Here is a 20,649-nt window from a genome sequence, read left to right on the forward strand (position 1 = left end):
AAAAAAAAATATAAAATTCTTTTGGAGGTCGAAAAAGAATTCTAGAACTAAAAAATATCGAATTATAAATTTTTTCACCTATAATAGCTCAAAAACTTCAAAATATGTCAAATTTTTACGAAAAAGAACATATTCTTTTCTTAGAAATAATTTTTAAAACGTAAGTTAAATTTCTTTGGAATTTTTAGAAGTTTTTTTTTATTTTTTCAATCAAAAAACTTAAAAACTGAAAAATTAATTTTGATAAATTCAAAACTAATTTTTTAATATTAAATTTTCGTTCCCCCTTTCTCAGAGTTACGAAAAAAATTCAGAGTTATCTCCCGTTATCAGCTTTTAACGCGATCCGATGAATGGATGACGCCTAATGACGGTGAAATTTTAGGGGGAGGGTCTTACGTACAGAATATACGAGGTCCATAGATACAGTATAGGGGGAGAGGTCATTCAAAAAATCTATCTTTTAGAGTGAATTGCTCCAAAAATTCAAGTCCCGTTAGCAGTCTGACACAAAGCTAAACTAACTCCAAAATTTTCTGCGTGTAAAAAATTGACTCGATGGATTCATTCATTGCTTTCCGTAGTGAATGAATCAGTAGTGTATCGGTCTTCGTCGTGTTCGTTGCTTTCACGGAAAATATTTCTTGTGTTTTGTGTTATTTTATCGCAAAAATAAAAAAAGCAAAATAAACATAAATACCTCTTTCGTACACACAATATCTCGTAATTTTCTGTTCTTATCTGCATTTCCTGGCCACTACCACTGCGAAAAGTATCTTTTTGAGTCAGTGATGTGAAGAAAAGTCCCAAAATCGCACAAAAACAAGTCAAAAAGAGTTTTTTAACAGGAAAATTGATGATTTCATACGTCTGTAACATGAACTGTAGTATAGAACTACAGTACAAAAAGTGTGACTAAATATCGTGTTGTGTATGTAAAATCAAGATAATCTCTATATTTATGAATTAAAAAAGAGAAAAAAAATAGTGCAAGAAAATTGATTAATAATTATAATTATTATTGTTTTACAAAAAAAAAAATAAATTAAAAAAAACATAAAATCATGTCACGACTAACAGAGGAAATGGTGATTGCTCGTTCAAAGCAGTCCGATATTGGAGTCGTTAAGAAGTTGAATTGTTGGTAAGTTGTTGCTTGCTTTACTTGCGGTGACCTGATTTTTATCTCTATCTCTTGATCTTTTTTGTGAGCGTTTTGTGTCTGTTGACGTGTTAGATTTCTAAAGCTATAAATTCGAAAAAAATCGAATTGAGATGATGAGAAATTATTGCATTGCATGAGGTCGCTTTTTATGACATTTTGAAGGAATTTTCATTAAAAACGCGGTTTTGGGCCCGTTTTGTCGTCTGTCAGTAAAAAAATAAAAATCTGCAAACTGTGAGTTTTATTAAAATTTAGAGAAAATAATTAAAACTAAGATTTGGGTAAAAAAAAATCTTCAAAATTGTTTCAAAAATAATTTTTATATTTATAAAAATTAAGTAAATTTTTGAAAACGACTATTTAATTTTTTTTCAAAAAATTTAAAAAAGTTTGAGAATTAAAAAAAAATAAAATATAAGGAAATTAAAGTAATTTATAACTTTAAAACTTCCCAAAAAGTAACAAATCTTTTAAAATAATAAATAAAAAAAACATAAAAATAAAATTTAGTTACCTACAAACAAAAAAAAAATTTCTGGAAATTTTCAAAAGCTTTCTAAAAATTGTGTTAAAATTTAAAAATTTGCAAAAAAAAAAACAAACAATTAAATATTTTTTAATTAGAAAATTAAAAAATTAATTAATTTATTTAAAAAACTTTCTCTTTATTTTTTAATTTATTATTCGTTAAATAAAATATATATTTATTTTAATTTTTTTTATTTATTCAAAAATAAAGATTTTAAAAAAAATGTTAAAAAATTATATAAAAACTTTAAATAGCAAAAATTAAAAATATTTCCAAACAATTTTCAAAAATATCTAAAAATGCAGTCAAATTTTACATTTAATGACAACTTTTGAATCTTATTTATTTTTATTTCACTTCTATAAATGCGCGAAAATGAACAAAAAGGTCGCTCATGGCACAATTTTTCACCGCACATGAAACAAGTTAGGTGTGTACTTCTACCAAGCCAGTAGTAAGTAAAAGTTATTGAACGACTGGTTTACTACTTTGTTGACTCGCGAGCAATTCCTCGTCATGACGATGGAAAATTGACAATTTTTTCCTCGAAAAAAAAAACGAAAAATTTATCTTGTCCCTGAAGCAAAAAAAAAAGCTGATAAAAGATACACAAAGCAGTTTCTGTTTACTCTTTTAAACCACAAACCTGTCGTTAGTTGCATTGCAATTAGAAAAACGTACGTTACTTGAGTAGTCAAGTCGCGTCGAGTTGCAGTCGCGTAAATAAACACACATTTGACCTTGATTGAACGTTAGAATTTCTCATCGTCATCGTCTTTGTCGTTGTCAATGGAATGCAAATACCACGAGAGACAGAAAGTTGAATAACTTGTAAGAAATTTTTGAGCAAATTGAAACATCGTCGCGTTAAAGTAATTATCCTCGAAAACGGGTCGAAAGTTGTAAATGAGCGAAGAGTTTCATGAACAAAAAAAATAATAATTTCATTTAATGTCATAATGCGACCTATTTAACGCAATAAAAGGGGTTAAGACAGTCAAACTATCGCTCACAGCGGAGTGTAACTGTTACTAATTAGCTTAAAAAAGTAGGAAAGAAAGAAATAATAGTTAAACAAATATACGGAGGAATTTGCTTTTTATGACCTTCTCAACGCATGTGTATCGAATTTCTGTGGGAATTGCCAGTTGGTTGTTTAGAAAAGTTGATAGTAAAGTTAATTTCATAGGAGAGGCCGCAAGTGTCAAAATTCACGAGAATATTAATTTTTGATGGGACGTTAATTGATTTTAAGTTGTCATTATTGTCCTCAAAGGTTGAATAGTTTTTTTTTGTATTTTTATGTTTTTATTTTTTTTTTATTTAATTTCTTTCTGATTTTCCAAAAATAAATGGAAAATAAATAAAATTAAATACCTAATAATAATTGGTGTTTAAAAAATATTTTTTTTTAATTGAAAACAAAGATTTTTTAAATATATTTTTTTCAAATGATCAAATTTTCAATATTTTGTTTAATTTTAATTTTTAAAATATTTTTTTTATTTTCCTTTTAAAAAAAGTTTTCTGGATTTTTTATCCATTTTTATTTAATTTCTATTTTTTTTTAACATAATTGAACATTTTTCTTTGAATTTATGAAAACAAAAAATAATATTTTTTTTTTATTTTTAAAAATATTTTAATATTTAAATTAATAAAATTTTAATTATTTACAATAAAATAAGGCTCTGAAAATCACAACTCTCATAAAATAAAGAAAAAAAAAATGTTGATCAAATTTTAAAAATTATTAATTTTTCTCCTAAAAGTTTCCTTAAAAAATATGAACCACAAAAATATTTTTTAAATGAAAACTAAGAAGTAAACAAAGACTTAAAAAAACCAACAAAATCTGAACGAATCTCTGGCTAAACAATCGCAAAAATTCCACAAATGTTTGTGTGCCGAGGTGTGTCGCTAAATCTGTAGGACATCCAAGCAATAATCCGCACCAAAATAGAGCAAAACACGAAAAAAATTGCATGTGTAAACCAAATTAAATATTTCTCTTTACATTTTTTTCTTTCTTTTCAGGGGAAGCGAACTCACAGACGTTTCCATTATCAGACGAATGCGCGGCGTGGAGGTATTAGCTTTAAGGTGAGCGCCTTTCTTTTTTCCTTTCTTTAAAAAATTTAATTATTGCGGTATGTGTCATCATCGCAATCATCCTGACAACCAAATTATCACCTTTCCAAACAAAATATCGAACAAAAATGATCTCACATCCACGATTTTAATTTTACGTTTTTTTATTTCTTTTACTTTTTCGTCGTCGTCGTCGTTGATTCTTGTCAGTTGAATTTTGTTATTACATTGTAGACATCCGCAAACCTCCGTATACCATTCAATGGAACTCGTTAAAACGCGTCACTAACCCATTTTCATAATAAATACAAAATTTATACATTTACACGCGAAACAACGAAGAAGAAAAAAAGTGTAGTGAGTATTGACCAAATTGGTAAAATTCACTGTTTTTGGCAACAGTCGCCGTTCGTTACTGACTCACTTACTGTGTCAAGTTAATAAATAAAAAATGGAGAGTATCTTGTCATCATCATCGATGTACTCGATACTTTGTTCAGGGCTGTAAAAACTAATTGAAGCTTAAGTAAAAGTCATTAATATCAATGAAATTTGAAAAAAACTTTATAAACAAATTTTATTTAGTTCAAAAAATTAGTTTTGTACCAAATACATATAATCGAAAAGTCCAAAAGAAATTAACTTTTGACTTATTTTAAAAATTAATTAAATTTTATTAAAAAAAATAAATGACGAAAAAAATATAAATGACTTAAATCTAAAATTTTCGAGTTTTCTATTGAAGAGCTAAAGAATTATATAAATAATGGCATCCCTTGTGGGATTCGAACTCGTGACCCTTGGATTAGAAAGGAGGACATACAAGACTGAACTGCAAGTTCGATTGAAACAAGAGAAAGACTTGCTTCCGAGGTATACAGACCGGAGAAAGTATTATGAGAGACAGAAAATTAGAAGCTACTATGGAGGACGACGAGAGCGGAACCGAGAAAGAACACCCATAAGCAACTGATACGAACGAGGCAATGGCTATCCAAGATGTGGCGACCAAAGCCGTAATGAACGGCGCCTCAAGTGACGGCGATGCACTTGACGTCTAATGATTTAGTTAAAATAAGTAAAAGAAAAAGATATTTAAATGTTGTAAGAAAAAAGAAAGATAATGTGATAAGAAAAAAGGAATATAAAGAGAAAAAACTCCGAAGAAATAAACAATGTAAGAAACTAAAATATTGCACAAAAAGAAAAATTAAATTGAAATAATTGAAAAAATTATAGGTTGAATTGAACAACTAATTTTACGCATTAAAATTATACTTTTAGGTTGTTGAAGCCGAAAACTGAATTCTTCGACCTCAGGGTCCATTAAAATTGGTTAAAAACCAAATTTTAAAAAAATCTAAAATGAACTCGTGGTTAGCTAAAGTTTGAGTCAATAGTTTTTCCAACCCTGATTTTGAAGCTTGCCGTTTATTTATTAAAATAAAAAGGCAAAAAAAAATAATTCGTGCAACTCCCACTCACGTGCGGCATGTGAAGATGAGTTAAGTATTTTTGTCTATTAAGGCACTGTGAATTAGTAAAATCAGCAGAATTTATGGCGCGTTGTTTTGGACGTGATTAGTGTCGAGAATTCATTTAAAATTCTTATTGCATGACAACAAGTCTCTCTAGTATTGAAGCTCTTTTTTTAAACAATTTTGTGACATAATGTTCGTCCAGATATCTCAAACACATGATTTTTTGTCTATTGTATGCAGATTCGATTGTTACTTAATGATTTTACAAACAAACCAAACAAAAATAAATTGAATAACGAACGTAACGACTTTATCCAAAATTTTAATGCGTGCACCAACGAACTTGACTGTGACGAAATTAAATTTGTTTTCAATTAATTAGCAGCCGTAGTAGTAGACTTGCCGCATTCATTGCTCAATATTGACATCTCCTCCTACTCTCTTACATGTGGCAAACATATCAAAAACTGCTAGTGCTAGAATAACAACAACAATGGGGGGATTCGAGTTTCATTCATAAAACGCAGTAATTATTTTGTGGTTTTGTTTTTTATTTCATGCTGCTTTACGATGGAATTTATTGGATTATGGGACAGAAACTGCAAATTCAGGCGTCGAAGCATCCCATAGCACATGCGTTTTAGAGAACGTAATTGTTGCAAAATAGTGTGAATGCATTGTTGTGATGATGATGATGTCAACAAAAGTGCATACATGTATAAATTGGTTGGCGTAGTGATGATTCAGAATCAAAAGTGACGGCCTTGACCTTGAAATTTGAATGTTTTTCGGCATGATGTGTGAGAATTTCGATAGAGATTGATTACTTTTGATGGTGATCTAATATATTCTTCTCGTTTTGGCAAAAAATTTAGTCCAAATTTTATTTTGAGCAAACGTAAAATTGACCAGGGCTGCAAAAACTTATGACTTAAACTTATGCTCAAAAAACTTATAAGACTATAAGTTAAGATAAGATTAAGTTTAAAGTCAAATGTTTTTCTAAATTTTTAATAAAAAAAAACTAAGTTAAGCCTCTCTGGTCCTCTGGTTTTTTTGCAATTAATTATCAGTCAAACTTAAAACTATGAAGGACACTTTCTTTTACATGAAATCGCCTTGTAGATTTCCCTCCGATCCTTTTGACCGCATCTCCCACAACTTTCCCAAAAATTCGTTCCAACAGCGGATCACCTTCAAAATTAAAACTTTTCGTCCGTTAAAATTAAGTTGTTTTTGTTTTATTTATTTCACATTTGTAACTTAACACAACAAAACTCACGTCGAGCTTCGAAATCGAATGTTATTCATCGCAATTATTTATTACATTCTTGCTCATTTTGCCGGCTTGAATCACGCATTATAGTTAATGAATTTTCCACTTGATTGCTTACGACCGAAGTACATGCCAACAAACTACAAAAATACATTTTTTTTCTTCAGCAATAAATAAAACTCATAAGTTTGAATTGTTTGTCTCACCTACGACAATGTCACTGAATCCATTTAAATTTTTTGGCATACAGAATTTCTTAGCCTGCAGCGGTAAATCGTTACCTTTCTAAATAAAAAAATGGTGTTATTTAATAACATCTCACTCATTTACTCACAAAACAGTTACAAAACTGTGGTTTAAACAGAAAAAAAACAATGAAAAAGTAAATAAAAATGTTAAAAAATTAAAACTTCATTCATTCATTGAGACAAAAGAAAGATTTAGAAAAAAAGAGATGTTAACGGCGCGTTCTTCTGTGCAACTATTATTTATTATTAAAAACTATTATATTATATTAGCATAAATGAATGTTTTACGACGTAGAAAATAAACCGGTGCGGCGGTGTGTAGACTGCGACTTGACTGTAGGTTGCTTTTTTTAATTCCATGCGAAAGAAAGATGGAAAAGAAAGTCTTTCTATTATTATTTTTTTTTGTTTTCTATCAACCATGTCGTCGTAGTATATTTGCTTAGTTTCGCTCACAGATGAAGAAGCAGAAGAAGGTCAAAGTAAATTTATAATCAAGAGGAAGTCATTACTCGTTACGTTAATTAATAATGTGAAAGATATAAACATTTAAAATACACAAAATATTAACTCTGAAATGTATAATAAAGAGATTAGGAGATGAAGATAAAAGTCAATCGAGATAAATTTCACTGAAAAAGGAGTGGAAGTCTCGTTACAAATTTTTATTAGTTTATTTTATTAAAAGTGTAATTGTTAATAATTTTCTTTTCATGCTTACTCACCATTTCGCTATTTTAGTTTAAATTAATTTGTTTTATTTTTTTAGTTGGATTGAGGGAAACATTTTCAAGTTTTATTGCAATGCCTACGCTACGATCATTAGAGAGGGATAAAAAGTTGAAGATTGATATTTCTTCAATTCTAACTTTATTCTAAAAATACTTGGCATGTATTTTGACTACTTTCTTTGAGACATTTTAAGAATTTAAGGATCACCATTTAACAAATAAGTAACAATTTTTTTATTATTTAAATGAAATCCAGTACCAGTACCAGCTAATATATGATGCTTCTGTTTTAGTTTACCTGGCCCAACTAATCGAAACATGGAACAAGTAAAAACTATTTTTATTTACCTAAATTTTGAACGCAGAAATCGACAACAAGTCTTAAAATAAATGTAACAAGTGCCAATGAATAAATACAAGCTGCTCTTTGACTCTCCCATTCGCTCGACTCACATCAAATACCGTTTCTGTGACTTCCGTAACACCTTTCTAACCATTTCCCAAGTCATGTGTCTCGTGTTTTTCGTTTTGCCACACATCAAGGTAAAAACTATTGTCCGAATTTTGAACGCAGATCCGGCAGTGTTCTTTAAATGTAACAAGTGCGAGAATAAATACAAGCTGCTCTTGACTCTTTTACTCACTGATACCTTTTCTGTGAAGTCAAATCATTGTCTCGTGCTTGTCGTTTTGCCACACAGCAAGGAACTGTCCAAAGAATGATCCAACAACGTTCCTTTGTTGGAAGTGCAAGAAAAACGCATTGTTGGTCTGAATGAAGAATGATGATTCAAATTAAACCTAATTTTGATTTTTTTATGCTTCCTTGAAAACATGTTTCATGCGTCTGCTTTCTCCCAAATAATTATTAATTCTGAACATGATGTATTTTGTAAACATTAGTCTAGCCACATGGTGGTGTCCCTTGTAACTCGTTCTCAGACCTAAAACTAACAAGATAACTGTTAGTTGACTTCTTGGAGCCAAGAGAAAAAGTACTGGTATTATTTCATTTTGCCAAAAGAAGCATATGATCAAGAGCCAAAGCGATGATGAGCACACACATAACAATAATTATCGAGTGCTTCAATTTAATATTCCGTTACTATATAAAGCAAGACGCAAATTGAAGTATAGGAGATCCATATAATGTAAAATAAATCACTGATATTTTTTGGGAAAATTGAATGTAAAATAGGTTTTTTAAAATTTTTTAAAACTAGACAACAACCATTTATTAATCGCTTGGCAAAAAGACACTTCTCAGTGGACCTCCTTCTCTAATAGTATTCGCCTCCGAACAATTACTGAATATCAACTGTTTGAATTCTAATTAGGATAAAAAAAGGCAAATGGTATTTTATTCTAATAGAATTGCCTTGTTATTTGTCCTAGAATTCTTTTTGAGGTTTCATCTCGTATTTATTTTTTTCAATTTTAATATGACCAATTATTGTATTCGATAACCAAAATGTCTCCTCTTGACCCTCCCTAATATCTCTTTCCTTTCTTAATACATTTAATTCATTCACTATTTTCATTTTTTATTTCGTTTAATGAAATTAGCAATGCACATGATTTTGATAGTAAAACTTTAACTGACGGAAACAATTAAACAAGGAAAGTGTTTTCTATCGCTTGTCTGTTAGCTAAATAGGTAGCTTATACTCGATGTCTGAGTAACTAAACCGCAAAGAAAAAACATTAAAATAATTGTATGAACATTAGCAAAACAAGCGTAAACTTTACAATTACCATGCATTATTTATAACGCGCAGAGTATAAATATTCAAAGCGTTGTCACAGGTGAACCTAAACACTTTCACATGTTTTGTTATTGTTTTTTTTTTGCTGACACCCAATTAATTAAACCGATTTTTTTTTTCTTTGCAGTGTTAACAAAATATCAACGTTATCCCCTTTTGAGGAATGCGTGAATTTACAAGAACTGTATTTAAGGAAGAACAATATACAAGACATCAATGACTTAGTGTACTTACAGGTAAGTTAATCACCCAAGCTTGTTCCATTCAGTTGCGCTTAAACTCATGAGAATCATGTAATTTTGATGTTAAACTCATAAAAATGTAGAATTGTCAGAAAAAGAAACGTAAGGTGATTCAAAGTATTCAACAAGACAGAAAACAACGTTCACAAGAAAAGAATACAAATTTTACCGTTTTAATCGTCTTTAAGAGTTTTCTAAAGCAATTTACTTTTCAAACTAAAAAAATTGGCTCTGCGACAAAATGTGACTTTTTGTTGATAAAATGATTTATTCTAAAATTTGAATAAAAAGGCGTCACATTTCAAGAGTTTTGTCTACAACTTTATAGTTGAGTTCCGTTATAAATGCATGATTTCAATATCTCGTGTATCTACGAAGGTATATTGGAAGAGAATGTTGTTGTGAGAAGATATTATAATCTTCTTATTAGAGCCATTCAGAGATAATAATAAAAATGCATTTTTTATTGATATGAATCACCGCACAAAGACAAAAGTGATTCACTTCACAACGAGATTCTTGAACTTTTGGAGTCGTTAACATTGTTCGTTTAGTAAAGTTTTGTTTTTCTTTTATCAAATATTGGAGCAAAAATTGATGTCTGTATAAAAGACAAAAAAAAATAATTGAAATCTTTCAAATTGCATTTAAATTTATTTTTTTAATTTAGATAAAATCTAAGAAAAATCTTAAAATTCAGTTTTTTAATTTCTCATTAATTTAAAAATTTTTGTTTTATAATGTCGAAATGACAAGAAATAAAGTTTAAAAAAAAATTAAAATTTATTTTATTATTTTACATTTTTTCAAAATTAAAAATTTAATGAAATTTGATTTTTTTTTTCAATTTTCTTTATTTTTTATGATTTTTTTCTCAATTTTTTTAAGTTTCTATATTAATTTTTTCAAATTAAATTTTCTTTCAAGAATCACTTGATTTTTTATGTAAATATTTTTTTTTTCAATCAATAAAATTAAATTTTAATTATAAAAAATCAATTTAAAAATACAAATTTGAGAAAATCTAATTTTTAGAAAAAAGTAGACTCAAGAAAAATTACAACGAAATTCAAAAGAAATTAAATTTTAAATTAAAAATTATTAAAAAAAATTAAAAAATTAATTTAGTGACCTCAAAAAAAAATCAAATAAAATTATTTTTAAAAACTATTAAAATAATTTAAAAAGACGCTTTTGTCAATCTTTAACACCCGAAATTTGAACTTTCTTCACATCATTAATAGACGTTTATTTGCTTTAATTAAGTGATTCAAATCAATTGTTGGAACATTCATCTCTTCATGTCTCGACTAACGCTCCTCAAATACTCTTCATGACTCATATTTCCCAAATAAAGACAAAAATTTGGTCAATAATATTTTTTTTTTTTTTTAATATTTATATGTCAAGCATGTCTCATGGCACTTGTCTTTTCACGAAAAACTGTATAATTTTAATATAATTTATTGTTATTATTTAGTCATAAACAAAAATCAATAAGAAGGTTGATTTATTTTCTCTATGTGGATATGAGACAGTGTGCGTTTAGTGGATGGAGTCGCTTCTCAGAGGTGGATTTCAATGTCAAACACTGTAAAGTTCTCAAAATCAAAAATTCAAATTTATTCGAAAAATGCCTGTTACCAAATAGCTCAACTGCTATTATTATCGTTTCACTTGAAATTCCACGCACGAGACATCGATTACAAGCAAATTGACAACGACAAACAATTGTCTCTTTAATGTTTTATGCAGTCACCGGTGAAATTTTAAACACTTGCTTGAAAAATTCATCAAAGACCGGTACAATGACATTGAAAGAGAGAAAAATGACAAACAAATCGAAAGTTATCCTGCTATTAATAGCAAATGCGTTCGCGAAACTCGCTTAATGTTGATGATAAACACTCGAAACTAGTTCTTGGATCCGTTTTTTTGTGTCGTTTGACCAGCTGATGACGTGACTAACGATTAATAATTTGAATAATTGATTATTTACTGTGTTCGGCGTCCGAATGTAGACCAAAATTAGACGAAAAACTATTAATTACGGCACCTTGACCTCATTGATTCCGTCGTTTTGTGTGTCAGAAAACCCTAATTTCCGTTCATGAATGGACGGATGAATGAATAATGAAGCGGTTAGAGGAAATTTATTAGATTTTCGTGTAATGGAGAAGGAAAGCACGAGGAAGGGGTTTGGTTATCGCGATTTGCCGAAAAATGTCTGCGTGAAATCGCCCCTATTTCCACACTTTTTAAGATATTTATGCAAATGAAGCGTTTGTCTGCGAAGGAAAAAGGCGTTGAATGAAGAAATTAATAAGAAATTTTTCTTTTTTTGCAGAATTTACCGAAACTAAAGTTCTTATGGCTCGAGGAGAATCCTTGTGTGGATCAAGCGGGAGCAAAGTAAGTTAATTTTTCAATAATTTTTGGACTTTTTTTAATGAAAATTATTTTTTTAGTTATCGTGCATTTGTTCTTCGAGCTTTGCCGAATCTCAAAAAGTTAGACAATGTCGAGGTGACTCCCGAAGAAGTGGAGGAAGCGATGCGACGTGATCTTCGGCTGTCCGCGCCAGCTGGAAATAATCAGCAGGACTTTGAGGCGGAGCAAAATCATCACAATCAGCAGCAGGAATGGCAACAGGAATCTAGTCCAAGTCGGGAAGTAAGTAGATTTTTATTTTTTTTTCAGGTCAAAAGTGTAAATTTGTAAAATTAATTCGCTAAAAAATATTGGGAATATTTATTTATAAATTTGTCAATAATTTTTTGATAAAAATAATTAATTTTTGTAAAATTTTATTTAAAATTGTTAAGATTTTATTTAATTTTTTTTTTAATTATTTAGCAGAATTAATTCAAATTAAAATAATTGAAAAAGCAATCTTAACGATTTCGGATAAAATTTTACTAAAATTAATATTTTTCATCAAAAAACAGTCACAAATTGTGCGAAATTCTGATATTACAAAAATAAGTATTTTTTTCCCAGAGTTTTTTTGCCAAATTAAAAAATAAAAAAAAATATTTCTGCTAATTCTAATAGAGAAATATTTTTTTAGGTCCAATTTTATTTTTAAAAAATCATTGAATTAAATTAATAAAAATTTATAAAAATATTGTCAATTTAAATTTTTATATTTAAAAAAAGAAATTTAATCATTTTTATAAATAAAATTTTTTAAATTAAAACTTGTAAAGTAGAATAAATTCAAAATTTTAAATCTCAAAATATTAAAAAAAAATATTTCCCTTTAAAAAAATATGATGTAAAAAATATTGAAAGTATTTAAAAAATTAAAAATTTACAAAATTATGAATAAGAACAAAGTTACACTTTTGACCTATTTACGAGTTGTTTGAGATTTTTTTTAATTAACTGCATGCCCCACCAACAAAAAATAACCTCGTGTGTTTTTTTTCTGTACTAACCAGCAGCGCCAAAGTCCTGACAATACCGAATCGGAGTGCATTAGTGATCCATTGGACAGAGATGTGTCTCCGTCATCACCGTCTCAAGAGGTAAATTTTTAATTATTTTTTTTATTTAATATTTTCCCACTTTTTTGTCCGTTTTTTTGTCGCTTTAATGCATTTTTTGTTGAATTTTTAACACAAATCATTTTTTTTTAAATTTATTTATTTTTTATGTTTTTGCTCCTCCCGCTGCCTTTTTATGCGCTCGCCGCCACTTTTGTTTCTAAAATAAAATTATGCAGCAACGCAATGCACAAAATCTAGACAATTATTCACCGGCAGAATCAAATCACCCACCATCATCGCCACGCTATCAAAATAATAATGCAAATAACTCACGTGGGCAACCGTATCACCAACAGTATGATGTAAGCATGTTATGATTTTTTTTTTATTTTATTATTATTATTTTGGCCTCAAAAGCAGTAGTTAGAACATCTCAGTAATAATTTTTGGATTATTTGAATGTAGATTGAGATCAGACAAGGGCTATCATTAGCTTAGAATCCGCCTTTTTTAGGAAATTGTGGATTATTTCCCACGTTCATGTCGATTTTGAATTCACAATAGACTTTTTTCACTAATCTGATCTTTTAATGTAGTGCTTCAATTTAAGTAATTTTTAACACATTTAGACCAAAAGGCGATTAAATTTATTTATTTTCATTTTTGTCATCCCCTCATCCGATTTAATTTAATTAATTAAAAATTAATTTAAATTATTTAATTTAATTAATTGAAAATTTTATTTAATTAATTTTATATTTTTTTTTTTAAATTAAAAAAACATAATTTGGAAAATTAAATATATTTAATTAATTTTTTTTAATTAAAAAATTTTAATTTCGGAAATTTAATTTTGATTTTTTGTCAATTTTGAGCTCAATTGTTAAAATAATGAAAACGAAAATTCTTCATCAAAATCCTGAAGGGACAAAAAAATGAAAAAAATAAATTTTTTCGCCTAAATAGCTTCCAAGCAGGCTTCCTCCTCTAATTTTAACTGATAAAATCCTAATTCTGTAAAATAAACTTAAAATTATTGTACAAAAAATTAATCATTATCAAACACACACAAACTATCAGCGATCACCTGGCTCGGATCACGACTATCATAACGGGCGACACCACGAACGTGCCCGCATGGCACAAAGTATATCAACGCAATCAATGAAGGTTTGTAAATAATCTTAAAATTTTCTGTAAAAAATTATTAACTAGCTTCACAATTGCAATTCTCACTCAAAATAAATATTAAAACCCAAAAACTAACAAATTTCCCTCCATTTAGGATTATTACCGAGATCCCGAGTACCAGCGACCGCCTCCTGCCAACTATCGTCACAGCCAGCACGACCTCACGGAATGGAATGAAGATGGCGGCGGCAACGGACCAATCACAAATTCGACACCGCGTCGTTCCACGGAAAAACCCGACATGTATGCATATCGCAATGGGAACAGTAGTCGCGAAGAGCTCGACGAGCAAACGGAACGACGTCGCAACGAGGTAAAACGTGCCGAAAATCGCATCACTGACAGTACAAGCGTCATTTCGAACACCGTGCTCAATCACTTGCACGGCATCCATCGGAGACCAATGGGACGAAACTCGAATTTGTTGTCGGCCACGCTGTGTCTCGTCAAGGAACTGGATTATCCGAGCTTGGAAGTCGTCGAACACGCAGTTCGGTGTCGCATTGACGAATTGACTGAATAAAAAAAAAATGGAAGAGACTTACAAAATGCTTCTACTTTAATATTTAAATAAAAAAAAAAATTAAAATTAACCGATGAATACTAACAAAAGACAGCATTTAAAATAGTCCAGTGATCACAAAATTATAAAAAATAATTTTTAAAATCCCATTCCTAGTGCAGTTTTTGTAATTAAGGTCGCTTCAAATTTATTTAAATTTTTTTTTTTAAAAAAAATTTCCATAAAATTTTTGACTTTTATCAATATTTTTTTTTTAATTTTATATTTAATTTGCTAATTTTAAATTAAATTTAAAACAATTTGATTGAAAAAAAATTAAAGCAAAATTAATTAAAAAAACTTTTCTGTCGAAAAGTTTAGAAGAAAAATTAAAAAGTTGAAGAAAAATTTATCTAAATTTAAAAAAAAAACTAAATAAGAATCAAAAAATTTCAAAAGAATAATTTATTTGTCATTTTTTCGAAAAAGAATTTTATTTTAAAAATATTCGAAAACAAAAATATGTAAAAAATTTTTTGTTAATTTTTAGGTTTTTTTGTTAATTTAGGCCGCTCCAAATTTTTTTCTATGTTTTTGTCCCCTGCCCCATTTCATAAGCCGAAAATCCAATGGGGCAAAATAAAAAAAAAAGTTAAAAATTTCATCAAAATTGACCATTTTTTGGTCCTTTTCTTACTTTTTCAAGGAATTTTCAAAATTTTTTTTTAAATATTTCCAATTTAATTTTAAAAATTCATTCCATTCTTCACAAAATAAAAAACTACATGTCCATCTTTATCATGCAAAAATAAGAAAAATTTTTTTTCTGTAAAATAACAAGAATGATATTTTCCATACAAAACTGCCTTAAAATCATCAAAAATCTTAAATTGAGTGAAAATTTTCAAATTTTTTTGAAATTTTTTGCTTCATGAGGATTGACTGTAAGCTCGAGTAGATCATTTTTCTCCATGACAATTTCGTCGGAAAATCCAAAAATGTTAATTTTCAAGCTAAATGTATGGAAAATTTCAATTTTCGGGAAGCCGGCTCGAAGTTATTTTACAGGTAAAAAAAATTTCGCTAGAACAAAAAGTTCTTATTTTTGCATGATAAAGATGGACATGTAGTACCCATTTTGAAAAAATATACTTTGTGATTTCGTCTACGTTTAGAATGGAATGACCCAAGTGTTGAAAATCGAAATTTTACATGAATTTTTTTCTATAAAAATATTTCCTTAAAATTATTTTTCAAAAATTTTTGACGGTTATTTTTATGAATTTTTTTTTGTTAAAATTTTTAACTTGAATTACTTTCAGATCAATTTTAAATCATCAAATCTTCAATGTAGATACCATAAAAACATCTAAAATATTCATGAATGACCAAAATTTGTTAAAATTTTGGCATTTTATATGAAATAGTATTTCAAAACTTTTTTTTTTATTTTGCCCCCCCCCCCATTTTGAAAAAAATGTTTTGGGACAAAAACATCGGAAAAAATTTGGAACGGCCTTATTTATAATTTATTAATCGAATTTTCTCATGAGATTTTGAATATTTAAAATGAAACTAGAAACAAAAAAATTGAAACAAATTTGAAGCGAACTAAAAATAATTTTTACATTTAATTTTGCGAGAAATTTAATATTTCCTCGCAAAATTTCATAAAAATACCCAAAAATACGTCCTTATTCACCGTAATTCTTTAAGTTTATCAAGAGATTAATTTACTGTAAGACAGCTAAAACAAATTTTATTCAAGTGATTACAATTCCATTACTTGCCAATATTATATTAAAAATACGTACTACTATCATAAAAAAGATCAAATTAGAAATAAACATACGTCCATAGGAACAACTTTAACAAGAAAATTTCTTAAAAGTGATGCAATATTCAACGAAGCGAATCTTTAAAAGATTCCGATATTTTTTTTAATTCTTGCTATTTTTTCGTACTTAAAAAAAAAAAAAAAATAACAAAAATAGTCAAAAATAATTAAAATAAAAAATAACCAGACGTCTCCTCAGAAAAAGGATATTTTTGGAATGAAGAAACATGAACGGCAGGAAGAATTAAATTAAATAAAAAAAAATAAATAAATTATCTTCGCTAACAATTTAATAAAATCACGCCTTTATAGCTGTGCTTGTTTAGACTAGTTGTAAAAAAAAAATAAAATTTAATAAGAAATTTTATGTTTATCGATATTTATATATGAAAGTTGTTCTGTTAATTTCTGTAATTTTTTTTTGTTCAAATTTTTGTTTTTCCTGATAATCAAGAAATTAATAAAAAGAAGGGTTTTCTATTGAATGAATGATAAAAAAAGCATTTTTTTTTGTTAAATTTTATTCTCACGTTTTGCTTCTTTTTTTTCAAACTAATTTTCTAAGCAACAAAAAATATCTATGTCGATCGAAATTTTTTTTTACACCCTCGTGTTTGGTGGTTTCTTCTCCGTCGTGTCTGTCGTGGGTGGTGTTGTTGTGGCATCTGCCGGTGCATTTTTCTCCTTATTCCAACTCGAGAGTCCCTCAGGTAACTCGGTATTTTCATCGAAAGATCCCGTGCCCTCGATGAATTCTTCGTACGTCGTCTTTTCGGGGAACGGCCGTTTGCCGAGCAACTCGATCATATCATCGCGCGACAAAATTTCGTTCTTTAACAGTCTTTCGGCTACTTTTTCGACGTCTGCCTTGTGTTTCGTCAGCAAGGCTCGCGTGTGTTCATGCGCATGTTTGATCATCTTTCGCACCTCATCGTCAATCAGTTGCGCCGTTTGCTCGGAATAGGGTTTCGAGAACATCGGATCACCTGGTTGGGACATGTCAAAGCTCACTTGTCCCACTTTTTCGTTCATGCCGAAACGCACAACTTGCGCATACGCACTTTCGGTAACTTTTTTGAGGTCATCTTGGGCCCCGGTCGTGATGCGATTGAAGAAAAGTTCCTCGGAGACACGACCCCCGAGTGTCATGCACATCCGGTCGAAAAGTTGTTCGGTTGAGAGAAGATATTGATCTTTCGGGAGATATTGCGCATATCCGAGACCCTTTCCACGCGGGATAATTGAAACTTTTAATAGTGGATCGGCATGTTGCAAGAACCAACCGGCGACGGCATGACCAGCTTCGTGATAAGCAACTGTTCGTTTCTCCTCCGGAGCTAAAACGTTCGTTTTTTTCTCCATACCGGCAACGACACGTTCAATTGCTTGCTCGAAATGCTTCATGACGATGGATTCGTTTAAGTCACGTGCGGCAATCAAGGCGGCTTCGTTACAAACGTTCGCGATATCGGCACCCGTGAAGCCCGGCGTCAACGCTGCCATCTTTCGGGCGAGCTCTACTTTGTCGACATTCGTTTTAAGTGGTTCTAAATGCACTTTGAAGATGCTAGCACGTCCCTTGATGTCGGGTGCCGGCACGAAAATCTGTCTATCAAAGCGTCCGGGACGCAACAAAGCTTTATCCAAAATATCCACGCGATTCGTAGCTGCCAAAACCACAACATTCGTTGTCGTATTAAAGCCATCCATCTCGACGAGCAACTGATTCAACGTATTTTCCTGCTCGGAATGTCCCCCGAAACTCTTTCCGCCACGCTTTCGACCAACGGCATCAATTTCATCGATGAACAAAATGCAAGGCGCATGTTTACGGGCCATCGCGAACATGTCACGAACACGAGATGGACCCACACCGACGAACATTTCCAAAAATTCCGAACCCGAAACCGTGATGAAAGGAACATTTGCTTCGCCCGCCGTTGCTTTTGCCAACAAAGTCTTTCCCGTACCTGGAGGACCTGTCAACATGGCACCTTTGGGAATTTTTGCGCCGAGATCGATGTATTGCTGTGGGTTCTTAAGGAAATTCACAAACTCCATAATTTCGATTTTGGCTTCTTCGCATCCAGCGACGTCCCTGAAAACAAAAAAAAAAGTGAGGAATTCTGAAAAATCAAAGGAAATTCTTACTTGAAGCGCACTTGGATCTCCTGTGGATTGATAAGCTTCGCTGTGGAATTCATCACGCCGCCAAATAAGCCGCCGCCTTTACGACCGCCAGCACCTCCCATCATACTAGCACTGCGTCGCATCATCCAAATGAGGAAACCAATGACAATTAATGTGGGCAAGACAGATATAAGACTCGAAGCTTCGAGATCTGTGCGATAAATCACATTCACAAAGTTCACGGGCTCGATGTTCATGTCCATTTGGGCATTTTCGAGATTGCGTTCGAACGAGTCGACGCTACCGATGTTGAACCAAAGAGTGGCCTAAAAGTAAAAAAAAATTAAGTAAGTTTTTCATATTTTTCAAAGTGGAAATATGGTAAGTTTTAACAAATTTTGCGTTATTTTTAGTATTTTTACAATATTTTACATTTTTTGAAAGATATTTTAGATTTAAAAATTAACATTCTTATAAAATTTTTAAAAATATAAAAAATTAAATTAATAATTAATTAAATTTCTTTTTTGAATTTGGTAAAAAATTTAACAATTAATTAATTTTCTTATATTTTTTTAAATTCATTTTATTATTTTTTCAAAAGAAAATTTTTTTTTCAATTTCGAAAATTAAATCAGAACTCGAAATTTTTGTTTTGAAAAATTCATTTAAAAATGTAAATACGTTTTAAAAAATTTGAGTCATAGTTTAATTATTTTCTAAAATTTTTTTGAATTACTGGAAAAGGCGAAAATTTTTTTGACCAATTTCGATCTCAAAGATAAAAAAATTATTTTCATTTGCAATTTTGAGAAAAAAAAATAAGAAATATTTTTAAAAATTAAATTTTTTGAGAAAAAAAGGATCTTACATTGCTTTCTGTTGTGACGCCAGGATTCAAACGAACTCGCACCCATTTTTTGTTGACAACCTCCAATCGATCCACAATTCCACGTCCCAAATAACTAAAAAAAAAAAAAAAAATTTATAAATAAAAGTTCATTATTTGATTAAAAACGCAACTCACTTGTTAAGGAACTCTCTCCACGTAATTTCCTTATATCCCATTTCGGAAAATGCAATAGCTCCAACCAACGCAACACCTCCAAGCACTCCCAACATCATCCAATTTTTCTGCGAATCTCCCGGTCCTCCAATGGGTCTACCTTGTCCACCAGAGCCTCTGTTGCCTCCGCCTGCCGTCGGTGCGAACATGCCCAAATTCATCTTTGGCGTTGGCTTTTGACTAGGACTACTTTGTTGATTGCCAGTACCGCCGGGCGACGGCGCATCTTTCGGAGCACTTTTGTCAGCTGTTTGTGATTCGGCGGCTTTGGCTTCTTGTTTCTGACCGCCTCCACCCGGTTTCTTGTAGTATTTTTCAAATCCTTTGGGAACTTTTTCGCAATACACGCGAAACTCGTTCAAAAATTGTGTGAAAAGCGGTGTCATTAAGCGCTCCGACGAGAACAATTCGGACTTGTGCTGGAAAAAAAGAAAAAAAAATTGAGGATTTCATCATTCGGTATCATGCAATGGTTAAATCACCTTTAAATTCGGATCTAAATAGCCAGTTTTGAGAGTGGACAGCAGTCTTGACTCCAGTTTCTTCGCGGACAACAGTATTCTGTGCGCCATTCTGACGTAATTTTCGGAGAATTTTTGTCGAATATAAGTCGGAAATCTGATTTAAATTCAGTAAAAAAATGAAAATATTTTTCTATTACACAAGTGGATGACAGATGACTTTTGGGAGGCGCGTAACTGAATTTCCTTAGGCGTCATTCATTCAGGACGTTCAATAGAGTAAGGCAATTTTTGACCCCCGCCCTCCCCATCAGAAATATTTTTAGAGAATTATTGAAAAAACTCTTATTTTTATTTAAAAATTCACTTTACGTTGTTTTTTTTTTATTAAAAAGCGATTTATTCAACATAATTTTATAACAAACTTTATTTACAAAAAAAA

The 20,649-nt window shown here is 30.2% G+C and overlaps 2 protein-coding genes across 5 annotated transcripts; one reads left to right on the forward strand and one right to left on the reverse strand.

Annotated features, from left to right (window-relative positions):
- Positions 1 to 633: 633 nt before the first annotated feature.
- LOC134831280 (cilia- and flagella-associated protein 410) lies at positions 634 to 14,934 on the forward strand. Of its 4 annotated transcripts, none has more exons than XM_063844972.1 (9): positions 634 to 1,144; positions 3,732 to 3,797; positions 9,415 to 9,523; positions 11,877 to 11,941; positions 11,998 to 12,202; positions 12,973 to 13,059; positions 13,257 to 13,382; positions 14,101 to 14,190; positions 14,306 to 14,934. In XM_063844972.1, the coding sequence occupies exons 1-9, from the start codon at positions 1,065 to 1,067 to the stop codon at positions 14,732 to 14,734; spliced, it is 1,257 nt and encodes a 418-aa protein (XP_063701042.1). In that variant the 5' UTR covers positions 634 to 1,064; the 3' UTR covers positions 14,735 to 14,934. The 4 variants fall into 4 exon arrangements, with proteins under 4 accessions (XP_063701042.1, XP_063701043.1, XP_063701044.1 ...); XM_063844973.1 differs by having other exon boundaries at positions 12,976 to 13,059; XM_063844974.1 differs by lacking the exons at positions 13,257 to 13,382; positions 14,101 to 14,190.
- A 2,106-nt stretch (positions 14,935 to 17,040) lies between these two features.
- LOC134829873 (AFG3-like protein 2) lies at positions 17,041 to 20,426 on the reverse strand. Its single transcript, XM_063843162.1, has 5 exons — positions 20,229 to 20,426; positions 19,708 to 20,165; positions 19,552 to 19,645; positions 18,702 to 19,006; positions 17,041 to 18,648 (listed from the first exon to the last, which is right to left on the reverse strand). Exons 1-5 carry the CDS (start codon positions 20,316 to 20,318, stop codon positions 17,151 to 17,153), a joined length of 2,445 nt encoding a protein of 814 aa, XP_063699232.1. The 5' UTR covers positions 20,319 to 20,426; the 3' UTR covers positions 17,041 to 17,150.
- Positions 20,427 to 20,649: the final 223 nt, after the last annotated feature.

This window comes from Culicoides brevitarsis, chromosome 2 (genome assembly GCF_036172545.1).
Source record: "Culicoides brevitarsis isolate CSIRO-B50_1 chromosome 2, AGI_CSIRO_Cbre_v1, whole genome shotgun sequence".
Classification (NCBI taxonomy): domain Eukaryota; kingdom Metazoa; phylum Arthropoda; class Insecta; order Diptera; family Ceratopogonidae; genus Culicoides; species Culicoides brevitarsis.